Here is a 13,470-nt window from a genome sequence, read left to right as displayed (position 1 = left end):
TTAATTTCGGAAAAAATAGAGAAAATGAAGTATTTTTAAGTTACGAACAGGTGATCAGTTCTTAATGAAATTTGATGTTTGGAAAGATGTCGTTTCTCACAGTTCTTATTTCAAATCCCGATCGGATCTTGTGACATTGAGGGGGGGGGAGTTGGGAGAGGGAAACCTAAAATATTGGAAAACACTTAGAGTAAAGGGATCGGGATGAAACTTGGTGGGAAAAATAAGCACAAGTCCTAGATACATGATTGACATAACCGGAACGGATTCGCTCTCTTTGGGGTAGTTGGAGGGAGGGTTACTTCTGAAAAAATAGAGAAAATTAGGTATTTTTAATTTACGAACGGGTGATCGGATCTCAATGAAATTTGATATTTATAAGCATATCGTGTCTCAAAGCTCTTTAATTAAATCCCGACCGGATGTGGTGACATTGGAGGGAGACGACTTACTCCCCCACGGTCCCTGTGGGAGAGGCTACAAGTTACAAACTTTGAACAGTGTTTACATATAGTAATGGTTATTTTGAAGTGTACAGACGTTTTCAGTAAGATTTTTTTGTTGGTGGTGGGAAGAGGGAGATATGTTGGGGAAATATGAAAAAGTTTTTTCAACTGAAAGTATGGAGAAGCATTAAAACTTAAAACGAACAGAAATTATTACGCATATGATGGGCTCACCTCCTCCTAATACCCCGCTCTTTACGCAAAAGTATTTTTAGTAATTTCAACTATTTATTCTACGGCTTTTGTGATTCAGGGGTCATTCTTAATGAATTGGGACAAAACTATATCTTTTACTAATAAAAAGATTCGTAAAAAATTCTTAAGAAATTGGGACAAAATTTAATCTTTAGTTTAAAGAGCGAGGTACTGACAAGGGGGTGAACCCAATCATATACGTAACAAAAACACGAGAATACAGAAGTTCGTTACGTAAGCTAATTTGTAAGTCACGTGTATCTTTTTCTAATAAAAACATACGTAAAAAATTAAAAGTTCTAGTTGCCTTTTAAGTAAATAAAAAATTGGAGGGCAACTAGGTCTCCTGCCACTCTCCTAGGTCTCCTGCCACTCTCCTTTTTCTCAAAATCATTCGATCAAAACTATGAGAAAGCCATGTAGACAAAAAAAAAATATATATGCAAATTTTGTTTTAATTATTCATCTGCGGAGAGCCAAAATGTAAACATGCATTGATTTAAAAACGTTCAGAAATTAAATAAAATAATAAGTTTATTAACGGAAAGTGAGGAGTGGCATTAAAACTTAAAACGAACAGAAATTACTTCGTATATGAAAGGGGCTGCTTCCTCATCAACGCTCCGCTCTTTACGCTAAAGTTTTTTACTATTTGAAAAAGTAGAGTGAAGAGAAAGAGTCAAACTTTAGCGTAAAGAGCGGGACGTTGATGAGGAAGCAGTCCCTTTCATATACGAAGTAATTTCTGTTCGTTTTAAGTTTTAATGCCGCTCCTTACTTTCCGTTAAAAAAAAAAACTTTTTTATTTTATTTTCACACAGAGTCAGGACTAAGAGGAATTTTGCATTGAGTCAGGACTTAGGTCTTTTTCGCCCAGAACCAAAACTAAGTGAATTTTGCTGCTAAGCAGGACTTTACTCATTTTTGCGCTGAGGCATGATATATTTTTTTTGTTAAGTCTACCAGAAGCCCTATCTTGGTTTGATAATACACTGCGTCAGGTATGCAAACACGAGAGTTATTTTTTGGGGAGGGGACAATAATAAAAAAAGTATTCAATAATCTTTAAAAGACGGGCTCCTAAAATAAAACAAAAAATATTGGAACTTTAAATTTGGGGCAAGTTACCTACTCCTCCCTGTTGTGCACATCCCTGTCCTGAGCCACAGATTAGTTTGCGTTCGCTGATATCTCTTTCTGGTGAAAACATGATTCTCTGACCTTCTTTTTAAGAGCTTCTGAAATGTTGAAACTTGTTTTAAAGAAAAATCTTCTTGTATATGAAAGCTTGAATCTAGACATAAACTACCAGGCCCATGTTGTTATCCAGAAGTGGTTTAGTCGCAGAAAACTGGAACACGAAAAGTATAAAAAGGTTATTGTGGTAGTTCCATGCTTATTCTTTACAAAGGACGTAATAAGACACCATGCTTATGGTAAGTCTTTGCTTTTAATTTTTTCAAATTTTCTTGGAATATTACCTTTTTAGCAGCATATAACCAGAAAAGATTTAAAACACAGATAGCTTACACCTTAAATGGGTTGTGCCATTAAGGATATGGTGGATGCAAGGAATATGTAAAAACTAGAATAGCCAACGCAAAGAGTGATTTTCCCAGTGAAATGTTTTTGAACATTATGAAGATAAGTTTGCAAACTAGGACAAGGACAGAATTAGCTCAGGCAAACAAATAATCCTTTTAAAGTGAAGTTATAGAGAAGACGAGTTTTTTTTTAATGTGCTTGATAAAGCATATTTAGCTAGTTTACTGGCTTAAAAACGAATTAATAAGACATCGATCTTACGAAGAAGACGAAGAATTAATAAGACATAACAAAAATTATTTTTTGACCTTGAGAAGGGATGGGGGCTGTCAGCCTTACTCATGTTAATTTATGCTTGTTTTGCGTTTTAATTGGTTATTTATTTTAATTTCTGTTAGTTTTGGGTTTCACTTATTTATTGATGGTGATTTATGGTAGGTTAACTTTTGGTAGACTATTTGATTTTAATGCTACTCATTTTTGATTTAATGGAGCTCTTTAATTTTCTTTGAAGATTTTATTTTGTAGCTCAAGGTTTTTAAATTAAATTCTGTTTGTTTGTATTGACACTGTCTTATTCATGGAAAGAGAAAATAGAATGTCATATCTTTTCTTTTTTTAAAGAATCCATAGTTTGGATTGTTATTTGTATATTCGAGAAACTTTTAAACAATTTTTAACAACATACACCGTTTGGAAAATGTTGACCCAAATAGTATTGTTTAATTTGGTTTTGTACTTCCTCTAGTTGAGCAAAAAATGAAACTTGGATGCACTTACACTCTTTTGATCTAGTTAATTTACATGAGCAGAAGTCACAATAGTAGTAGTCCTGAAAGTTTGAACTTAAAACCCTCAGTATTTATGAGATTAATTAAAAAAAACTTTCCGAACAAGAAGTTTTTCAATGAAAAGTAAAGGCCACAGAAATTAAACATTAAAACGAACAGAAACCAAATAAACAACCATAGGAAACAAATATGCAAAAGGTGCCATATAAATGAATAAATAACCTTAAAATTAGCAAAACTTAAATTTGATATGCAAACCAAGCTCAAAACGAGCAAAAAGCCTTTCGCTATTCTAGAATAAATAAAACCAAAAACGAGCAGAAATCAAACAGTTCGTGGTAACGAACTGTAGTAAGGAGCGATCCGCCTCAATAGTAACCGAGACTCTGAAAAACGGAATTTCTATAACAATAGTTACATCAAAAGAATTGCATTTAATTTGAATTTCAAATATATAAGTTTCATCGCCTATCAAAAGTTATGAGCCTGAGAAAATTTTCCTTATTTTAGAAAATAGAGGAAACACACCTTAAAAGTCATACAATCTTAACGAAAATCACACAATCAGATTTAGAGTATCAGGGAACGGTACAGCAGAAGTATCAAGCTCTTATCTACAAAAATTTGGAATTTTGTATTTTTTGCCAAAAGACAGGTCACGGATGCGTGTTTATTTGTTTGTTTTTTTGTTTTTATTTTTTGTTATTTTTTTCCCAGGGGTGATCGTACCGACCCAGTGGTCCTAGAATGTGCAAGACGGCTCATTATAACGGAAATTCAAAGTTCTAATGCCCTTTTTGAGTGACTGAAAAAGTTGGAGGCCACCTAGGCCCATTCCCACGCTCATTTATTTCCCAAAGTCAACGGAACAAAATTCTGAGATAGCCATTTTATTCAACGTATTCGAAAAACCTTATAACTATGTCTTTCGGGACGACTTACTCCCCCACAGTCCCCGTGGGAGGGTGGTGGATTGTCATGGTGGATGAAAATGTTCATGAATGAGGCGCTGAATTTTTTAGTATTTTTTTTTTTTAAAATAATGAAAAAATAAATACAAAAAAGTTTTTTCAACAGAACGTAATTGACCAGCATTCAAATTTAAAACGAACAGAAGATATTACGCATATGAGGGGTTCATCTCCTCCTAACACCTTCCTCTTTACGCTAAAATAATTTTATTAATCTCAACTATTTATTCTACTGCCTTTGTGATTCAGGGTTAAATTTAAGCTTTAGTGTAAAACGCGAGGTATTGACAAGTGGTGCACCCCCTCATATGCTTAATTAAAACATACCAATATAGAAGTTCGTTACGTAAGTTACGTATATTTTTACTAATAAAAACGTTCGTAAAAAATTAAAAGTTCTAGTTACCTTTTTTAAATAACCAAAAAATTGGAGGGTAACTAGGCCTACTCCCCTGCTCCTTTTTTTTCTCAAAATCTTCCGATCAAAACTATGAGAAAGCCATTTAGCCAAAAAAATAAATTAATATGCAAGTTTCATTTTAATTATTCATGTGCGGAGATCCAAAATCAAAACATGCATTAATTCAGAAACGTTTAGAAATTAAATAAAAAAAAACAAGTTTTTTTTAACTGAAAGTAAGGAGTGACAATAAAAACGAACAGAAATTACTCCGTATACAAAATGGGATGTTTCCTCCTCAACGCCCCGCTTTCCTACTGTTTTAAAGAGTAGAGTTGAGAGAAAGAGTCAAACTTTAGCGTAAAGAGCAGGGTGTTGAAAAGGGGGCAGCCCGTTTCATATACGGAGTAACTTCTATTCGTTTTAAGTTTTAATGTCGCACCTTACTTTCAGTAAAAAAAAAAAAAAATTGTTTTTTGTATTTAATTGAATAAAGACTCATAGCAAACATACGAACAGGTTCTAATTTAAATGAATAATTAATCTTAAAACGACTAAAACTTAAATTGAATATGCAAATCAAGCTTAAAACGAACAAAATCACTACAACCAAGAGTTTGGCTACTGCCCCCTTTCCTAACGGTAAAAGCATAAAGCCCTTTGTGTCATTGGGGAATAACTGGAAACGAATTACATTACAAATACATTGTTTTGTACTGGTTACGACATTGAAAATGAAATTAAAATTACAATGAATCCTGAACTGATAAGCTGTCATCAATTAGTATTATTGTATATCAAATATTCATTTTAATCTTATTAGTTCTTTCCAAGACTGTTCAAGAAACATGTAGTTTTTACTATAAAAAAGAGTTTGGCTTCTGACCCCTTCCCAACTGTACAAGTCTACAGCCTACTCCGAATTTGGCAGTTTACTGAAATGAATTGTATTACAAGTATTTCCTTTTGTATTTAACATTTATATATAAAATAAAAAAATTATATATAAAACATCCAGTTTAATTTCATTAGTTCTTTCCAAGATTTTTCAAGACACATAAAGTTTTCAGCAAAGCGCCGATAACACAATAGGCCTATTACTTTTACCGTTAGGGGTCAAACTTTCAGCTGGGGGTTTTTCATGGGGAAATTTACAGGGGGATGGAAGTTTCCACGGGGGAATTTTACATGGGGAAAGAAGGTTCCAGGGAGTGAGCTCGTCAGGGAAATTATACACCGGGGGAATTTGCCAGAATCCTTATAAAACATTTTTTTATGTCTTGTTTTCTCTTTTCCGTCTCAAGTTTATTCTTAACTGTTAAGATTAACTGGAGTTGTTAAGATTAATTGTCTAGAGTAAATTTTTACCGGGATTGAATTGTATAAAGGATATTCCTGTAGGGATGGGGTTTCTCCATGGAGGTGAGGCCAGAATTCCTGGCTTTATTCAAAAACCTATCAAAAATTAAATAAAAAACAGTTTTTTGTCAACTGAAATTAAGGAGCAACATTAAAACTTAAAACCAACAGAAATTATTACGTGTATGAAGGGGGTTACCCCCTCCTCAACACCTCGCTCTTTACACCAAAGTTTAATTTTGTCCTGATTCTTTAACAATGACTTCTGAAATACGAGGGCCGTTTAATTAGAACAATAAGACGCCTTTTTCAAAGTACTAAAAAACTTTAGCGTAAAGAGTGAGGTATTGAGGAGGGGGCAACCCCCTTCATATACGTAATAATTTCTGTCCGTTTTAAGTTTTAATGTTGATTCATTTAAATTTTAAATTCAAATCTTCAATTTTCTAATATAAACTTTATTCTTTTTAAGATTTATTCATTCATTTATATGGTACTTCTTTATTTGCAATGATTGTATGTTTAATATCTATTTGTTTTGGGTCTCCTTGATTCTTTAATAGTAATTTTTGTTCTTTTTGAGTTTGAACTATTTTACAATAATTATTTATTAAAAAGGGCACTAGAAATTTAAATTTCCAATCGGATGAGCCCCTTTCGAAGTTTCTACGACAAATCCTTCTATACGAAGTGAACAGGTCTAAAAAATCAAATCAAACAGCTCGTGGTAACAAACCGTAGTAATGAGCGACCCGGCTCAATAGTAGCCGAAACTCTAAAAAACGAAATTTTGATACCAATAGTTACATCAAAAGAATCGCATTTTAATGCTGATTTTAAATATATAAGTTTCATCCAGTTTAGTCTTACCCATCAAAAGTTACGAGCCTGAGAAAATCTGCCTCATTGTAGAAAATAGGGGAAAACACCCCCTAAAAGTCATAGAATCTTAAAGAAAATCACACAATCAGATTCAGCGTATCAGAGAATCCTACGCTAGAAGTTTCAAGCTCCTATCTATAAAAATGTGGTATTTTGTTTTTTTGCCAGAAGTCATTTATTTTTATTTATTTTTATATTTTTCATTTATTTTTTTTCCAGGGCTGATCGTATGGACCCAGTGGTCCTAGAATGTTGCAAGAGGGCTCATTCTAACAGAAATCAAAAGTTCTAGTGCTCTTTTTAGGTGAACAAAAAAATTGAAGGGCACCTGGGACCCCTCCAACGCACATATTTTTCCCAAAATCACCGGATCAAAATTTTGAGATGGCCATTCTGTTCTACTTAGTCGAAAACCTAATAGCTATGTCTTTGGGGACGACCCCACACATCCCGGGGGAAGGGCTGCAAGCTATAAACTTTGACCATGGTTCACATATGGTAATGGTTATTACGAAGCGTACAGAAGTTTTCAGGGGGGACTTTTTCACGTTGGGCTGTGGGTTGTTCGGGGGGAGGGGGTTACGTGGGAGGATCTTTCCATGGAGGAATTTATCAGGAGGGAAGAGACTTTCCATGAAGGGGGCGCAGGATTTTCTAGCATTATTTAAAAAAAAAAAAAATGAGAAAATAAATGATTTTTTTTTAACTGGAAGTAATGAGCAGCATTAAAGCTTAAAACAAACATAAGATATTACGTATATAAGGGGATTTGGCTCTTCCACAATACCTTCCTCTTTAAGCTAAAGTATTTTTAGTCATTTCATCTATTTATTCAACGGCCTTTGTGATTCAGGAGTCATTCTTAAAGATTTGGGACACAATTCATGCTTTGGTGTAAAGAGTGAGATATTGACGAGGGGGAAAACCCCTCATATACGTAATAAAAATAGACAAACATAGAACTTTGTTACGTAAATTAATTCGTAAGGTACGCATGTTTATCACTAAAACAAACTTTCGTAAAAAAAATCTAGTTTTTAAGTATTAAATAAAAAAAACTAGTTTTTTTTAACTGAGAGTAAGGAGCGACATTAAAACTTAAAACGAACAGAAATTACTCCGTATATCAAATGGGTTGTCCCCTCCTCAATCCCACGCTCTTTACGCTAAAGTTTTTAATTGTTTTAAAAAGTAGAATTGTGGCAAAGAGTCAAACTTTAGCGTAAAGAGCGAGGGATTGGGGAGGGGACAACCCATTTGATATACGGAGTAATTTCTGTTCGTTTTAAGTTTTAATGTCGCTCCTTACTTTCAGTTAAAAAAACTAGTTTTTTTATTTTATTTCTGATCGTTTTTGAATTAATGCATGTTTGATTTTGGCTCTCCGTACATACAATTAAAAAAACGAAAACTTTCATATTAATTCTTTTTTTGGCTAAATGGCTTTCTCTTAGTTTTGATCAGACGATTTTGAGAAATAAGGGGTGGGGAAGGAGGCCTAGTTGCCCTCCAGTTTTTCGGTTACTTAAAAAGGCAACTAGAACTTTCACGTTTTTATTAGTAAAAAATATACGTAACTTAAGAATTAACTTACGTAACAAACTTTTATATTCTTATATTTTTGATTATATATATGAAGGGATTTGTCCCCTCGTTAATACCTCGCTCTTCACACCAAATCTTTTGTCCCAATTCTTTAAGAATGACCCCTGAATCAGAAACTCCGTAGAATAAATAGTTGAAATTACTAAAAATACTTTAGCATAAAGAGCGAAGTATTTATTTCCTCCAAAATACATCGCTCTTTACGCTAAATTATTTTTAGAACCCCTCATATGCGTAATAATCTCTGTTAGTTTTAAGTTTTAATGCTACTCCTTATTTTCAATTGAAAAAACTTTTTCATGTTTATATTTTCATTGTTTTATTTTTAATAGTAATGCTAAAAAATCCCGCCCCCTTTTCATTGAATTTCTCTTCCCCCATTAAATATTCATCCAAGGAAAGATCCTCCAACATAGCCCCCTATCCTCATCCCCACCCCCAAACAAAATAAAATCCCCCTGAAAACGTCTGTACACTTCCCAATAACCATTACTATATGTAAACACAGGTCAAAGTTTGTAACTTGCAGCCCCTCCCCCAGGGATTGTGGGGGAGTAAGTCATCCCCAAAGACATAGTTATTATGGTTTTCGACTATGTTGAACAAAATGGCTATCTCAAAATTTTGATCCGTTGACTTTGGGAAAAAATGAGCGTGGGAGGGGGCCTAGATGCCCTCCAATTTTTTTGGTCACTTAAAAAGGGCACTAGAACTTTTCATTTCCGTTAGAATGAGCCCTCTTGCGACATTCTAGGACCACTTGGTCGATACGATAACCCCTGGGGAAAAAAAAAATAAAAAAAAAAAAAATAAACACGCACCCGTGATTTATCTTCTGGCAAAAAATACAAAATTCCACATTTTTGTAGATAGGAGCTTGAAACTTCTACAGTGGGGTTCTCTGATACGCTAAATCTGATGGTGTCATTTTCGTTAAAATCCTACGTCTTTTAGGGGGTGTTTCCTCCTATTTTCCTAAATAAGGCAAATTTTCTCAGGCTCGTAACTTTTGATGGGTGTTTCGCCTTATTTTCCAAAATGAGGCAAATTTAATCAAGCTCGTAACTTTTGATGACGAAGACTAAATTCCATGAAACTTATATATTTAAAATCAGCATTAAAATGCGATTCTTTTGATATAGCTATTGATATCAAAATTCAATTTTTTAGAGTTTTGGTTACTATTGAGCCGGGTCGCTCCTTACTACAGTTCGTTACCACGAACCGTTTGAACCAAAAAATTGGAGCGCAATTAGGCCTCCTCCCCCACCACTTTTTATGAAAATCGTCTGATTAAAACTATGAGAAAGCAGTTTATCGAGAAGAAAAATAATATGCAAATTTCGTATTAATTATTCATATACAGCGAGCCAAAATCAAAACATCCATTAATTCAAAAACGTTCAAAAATTAAATAAAAAACTTGTTTTCTTAACTGCAAGTAAGAAGCGATATTAAAACTTGAAACAAACATAAATTATTCCGTATATTAAAGGGGCTGTCCCCTCCTCAACACCTCGCTCTTTACGATAAAGTTTTTTTTTATTGTTTTAAAAAGTAGAGCTGTAACAAAGAGTCACACTTTAGCGTAAAGAACGAGGCGTTGAGGAGGGAACAGCCCCTTTCTTATACGGAGTAATTTTTGTTCGTTTTAAGTTTTAATATCGCTCCTTACCTACAGTTTAAAAAACTTGTTTTTTTATTTAATTTCTGAACGTTTTTGAATTAATACATGTTTTGATTTTGGCTCTCCGCACATGAATAATTAAAACGAAATTTCCATATTTTTTTTTTTTTTTGGCTAAATGGCCTTCTCATCATTTTGATCGGACAATTTTTAGAAAAAAGGAGCAGGGAAAGAGGCCTAGTTACCCTTCAATTTTTTGGTTACTTAAAAACTAGATTTTTTTTTTACGAAAGTTTTTGTTAGTGATAAACATGCGTACCTAACGAATTAACTTACGTAACAAAAAAATTAAAGTTAACAAAAATAATGTTTTTAAGGGATGTTTACCCCTATTGGCTAAAATAAACCAAAATCAAAACATCCGTTAATTCAAAAACGTTCAAAAATTAAATAACAAACTTGTTTTCTTAACTGCAAGTAAGAAGCGACATTAAAACTTAAAACAAACATAAATTATTCCGTATATTAAAGGGGCTGTCCCCTCCTCAACACCTCGCTCTTTACGATAAAGTTTTTTTTATTGTTTTAAAAAGTAGAGCTGTAACAAAGAGTCACACTTTAGCATAAAGAACGAGGCGTTGAGGAGGGAACAGCCCTTTCTTATACGGAGTAATTTTTGTTCGTTTTAAGTTTTAATATCGCTCCTTACCTACAGTTTAAAAAACTTGTTTTTTTATTTAATTTCTGAACGTTTTTGAATTAATACATGTTTTGATTTTGGCTCTCCGCACATGAATAATTAAAACGAAATTTCCATATAATTTTTTTTTTTGGCTAAATGGCCTTCTCATCATTTTGATCGGACAATTTTTAGAAAAAAAGGAGCAGGGAAAGAGGCCTAGTTACCCTTCAATTTTTTGGTTACTTAAAAACTAGATTTTTTTTACGAAAGTTTTTGTTAGTGATAAACATGCGTAACTAACGAATTAACTTACGTAACAAAAAAATTAAAGTTAACAAAATAATGTTTTTAAGGGATGTTTACCCCTATTGGCTAAAATAAGGCAAATTTTCTCAGGCCCCTAACTTTTGATGGGTAAAACTAAACTTGAATAGTCTTGAATAGTCTTGGAAACAACAAATAAAATCAAAGGAAATGTTTCATATAATGCTACTGTAAATGTGTAAAACCTACTGCGTCATTGGCGCTTTACTGAAAACTATATGTGTCTTGAATAGTCTTAGAAACTACAAATAAAATTAAACTGAATGTTTGATATAATACTATTAATTACTGAAACACCATCAGTTCAAGATTTTATTTCATAGTATTTTTATTCTCATTTTCAATGATGAAGTAACTGGAAAAGAAAATATTTGTAACATAATTCGTTTTCAGTGAAGCATGAACGACGCAGTAGGCTTTAGATTTTTACAGTTAGGGAAGGGGGCTGTATCCAACTCTTGCTTGTGGTGAAGCTATATTTGTCTTGAACAGTCTAGGAAAGAACTAGTAAATTTAAACTTAATGTTTTATATAATATGATTTTAATTGCTGAAAGCTCATCAGTTTTATTAAAATTGAAGGTCTATATTTCTCATCAAAATTTAATTTTACAGTAACTTTTATTTTTATTTCAATGTTGTAATGAGTGCAAAAGAAATATTTATAATATAATTCGTTTTCGGTAAAGTACAAAGGACGCAGTAGGTTTTAGATTTTTACAGTGAGAGAAGGAGACAAAACTCAATGTCTCGTTTGTAGTGATTTCTGTTCGTTTCAAGCTTGATTTGCATATTCAATTTAAGTTTCACTCGTTTAAGAATTATTTATTCATTTGCATTACTACCTATTGTATGCTTGTTTGACATGAATGTTTATTTACTTTCTGTTCGTTTTGGGTTTCATTTATACTTGAATGGAAAAATATGTTTTTTTTTTGTTTTAAGCTTGATTTGCATATTCAATTTGAACTTTACCCGTTTTAATACTTATTTATTCATTTATATTAGTTCTGTTGAATGTTTTTTTACTATGACTGATCATTTAATTTCTGTTCGTTTTAGTTTTATTTAGTTTTCATTAGTTTTTATTTTCTGTGGGTATCTAATTCTTCTCATATTAAGTTTAATATGGTCTTTACTTTTCTTTAAAAATTTTGGAAAGTTAATCTTATTAATTCATAATTTTTGGAATAAAATATCGTGATCAGGTTTTCTTCTTCTTTTTTTTTGGGGGGGGGGGGGGTCAGGCCGTGGAGGGAGTGTCAAAGATCTGCTTCTATTATTTATCAACCATTGATAATTTTTGGGGCATGTAGGGGTATGGGGCCATGGAGGACCAGGAGTCAGCTCACATAAGTTTCGGACTAAAATATTGCTAATAAATTGTTTATTTTTTTGGGAAGAGGGTCAGTCCATGGATGGCCAGTGATAATTTGCCATAGTTTTGGAATATAATATTGTTGGCAAGTTGTTTATGGTGGGGAAGTGTGGGTCATTCAAAAAAGGCCAGGTTCCAGTTCCCTTAAATTTTTGGAATAAAATGGCGTTCATCAGTTTTTTTTTAGTGAGGTGGGGGTTGAATTTATCTGACCTTTAAACTATTTTCATAACCGTTGCATAAGAGCTTAATATGCCCCCAGGACATAAAATACAACACTTGCCCACGGGCTCTGGAGGATTGTGTTGACACTGAATTTTCAGTTATCTGATCTTTTGACTTTTTTGTTTTACAAAATGGCTATCTCAAAAATTCGGTTGGATGGATCTGGAGTAACAAGAGTAGAAGGGATAGTAGCTTTCCAATCCCTTTTGACTCTTAAAAAGGGAAAGTTAACTTTCAATTTCCAATAGAATTAGCCCCCGATGAAGCTTCCACGATCATTTTTCCTACAAAAACAAATTTTATGCCTCGGGGCGTAATTTAAAACATCTGAACCCGGGTTCTGAGGGCCTGTGTAAACATCGGAGTTTTTGTTATTTGGTCGTTGGTCTATGATGAACAAAATGAAAATCTAGAAAATTCGATTGGACGCATTTGGGGAAAAGACGGTTGGTGGGTGGGAGCTACTTGCCATCAGTTTACTTTTGAAAACTGTTCTAGCTCAAAAACGGAACAAGAACTTTAAATACCCAGTCATTTGAGCCCCCTCCAAATATTACCTTTTCCATAAAAACCTATGAAATCATAAGTTATAGCCCTTCCCATAGGATGGGAGGGGGTGTCTGTTAACCCCGAGATTCTTTTTTTATCTGATCGTTGGAGTGTTTAAAACAAAATGGCTATCCCAAAATTTTGATTAAATGTGTTCAGGTAAAATTGGGTGTGTGTTGGGGAGGGGGAGGTAGATGCCCTCTATTCTCTTTTGACTATTCAAACGAAGACTCTCCCTCTGAGGTTTATATGACCACCTCTTCCATAAAACCTTATATGTCCTCGGAGGTACAGGTTACTACCCTTAGATCCTCAGATTTCCGTTGGAGGGGCGGGGGTATTTTGGACCCCAAGCTTTTGTTATCTAGTCGTTCGACTATTTCAAAGAAAATGCCTAGAAAATCGGCCATATTAGAGGAAAAGAAGGTGTCT

The 13,470-nt window shown here is 33.5% G+C and overlaps 1 protein-coding gene across 8 annotated transcripts in view; it reads left to right on the top strand.

Annotated features, from left to right (window-relative positions):
• LOC136025840 (uncharacterized) overlaps window positions 1–13,470 on the top strand; it is a 151,500-nt gene that overhangs the window by 100,736 nt on the left and 37,294 nt on the right. For 2 of the 8 annotated variants that reach the window (XM_065701849.1, XM_065701855.1), the window contains exon 1: window positions 1,980–2,137. The exons of the other annotated variants lie outside the window; for them this stretch is intronic. Coding sequence is in view for 1 of the 2 variants with exons in the window: in XM_065701855.1 (XP_065557927.1) it covers window positions 2,129–2,137 (9 nt within the window). In the remaining variant the exon portion in view is untranslated. Of the gene's footprint in view, window positions 1–1,979; window positions 2,138–13,470 lie in introns of those variants that run through there. 8 annotated transcript variants of the gene reach the window in all.

Source organism: Artemia franciscana, chromosome 4 (assembly GCF_032884065.1).
Source record: "Artemia franciscana chromosome 4, ASM3288406v1, whole genome shotgun sequence".
Taxonomy (NCBI): Eukaryota; Metazoa; Arthropoda; class Branchiopoda; order Anostraca; family Artemiidae; genus Artemia; species Artemia franciscana.
The sequence above is the reverse complement of the archived record's forward strand: the minus strand, read 5'-3'. Positions and strand labels throughout refer to the sequence as shown.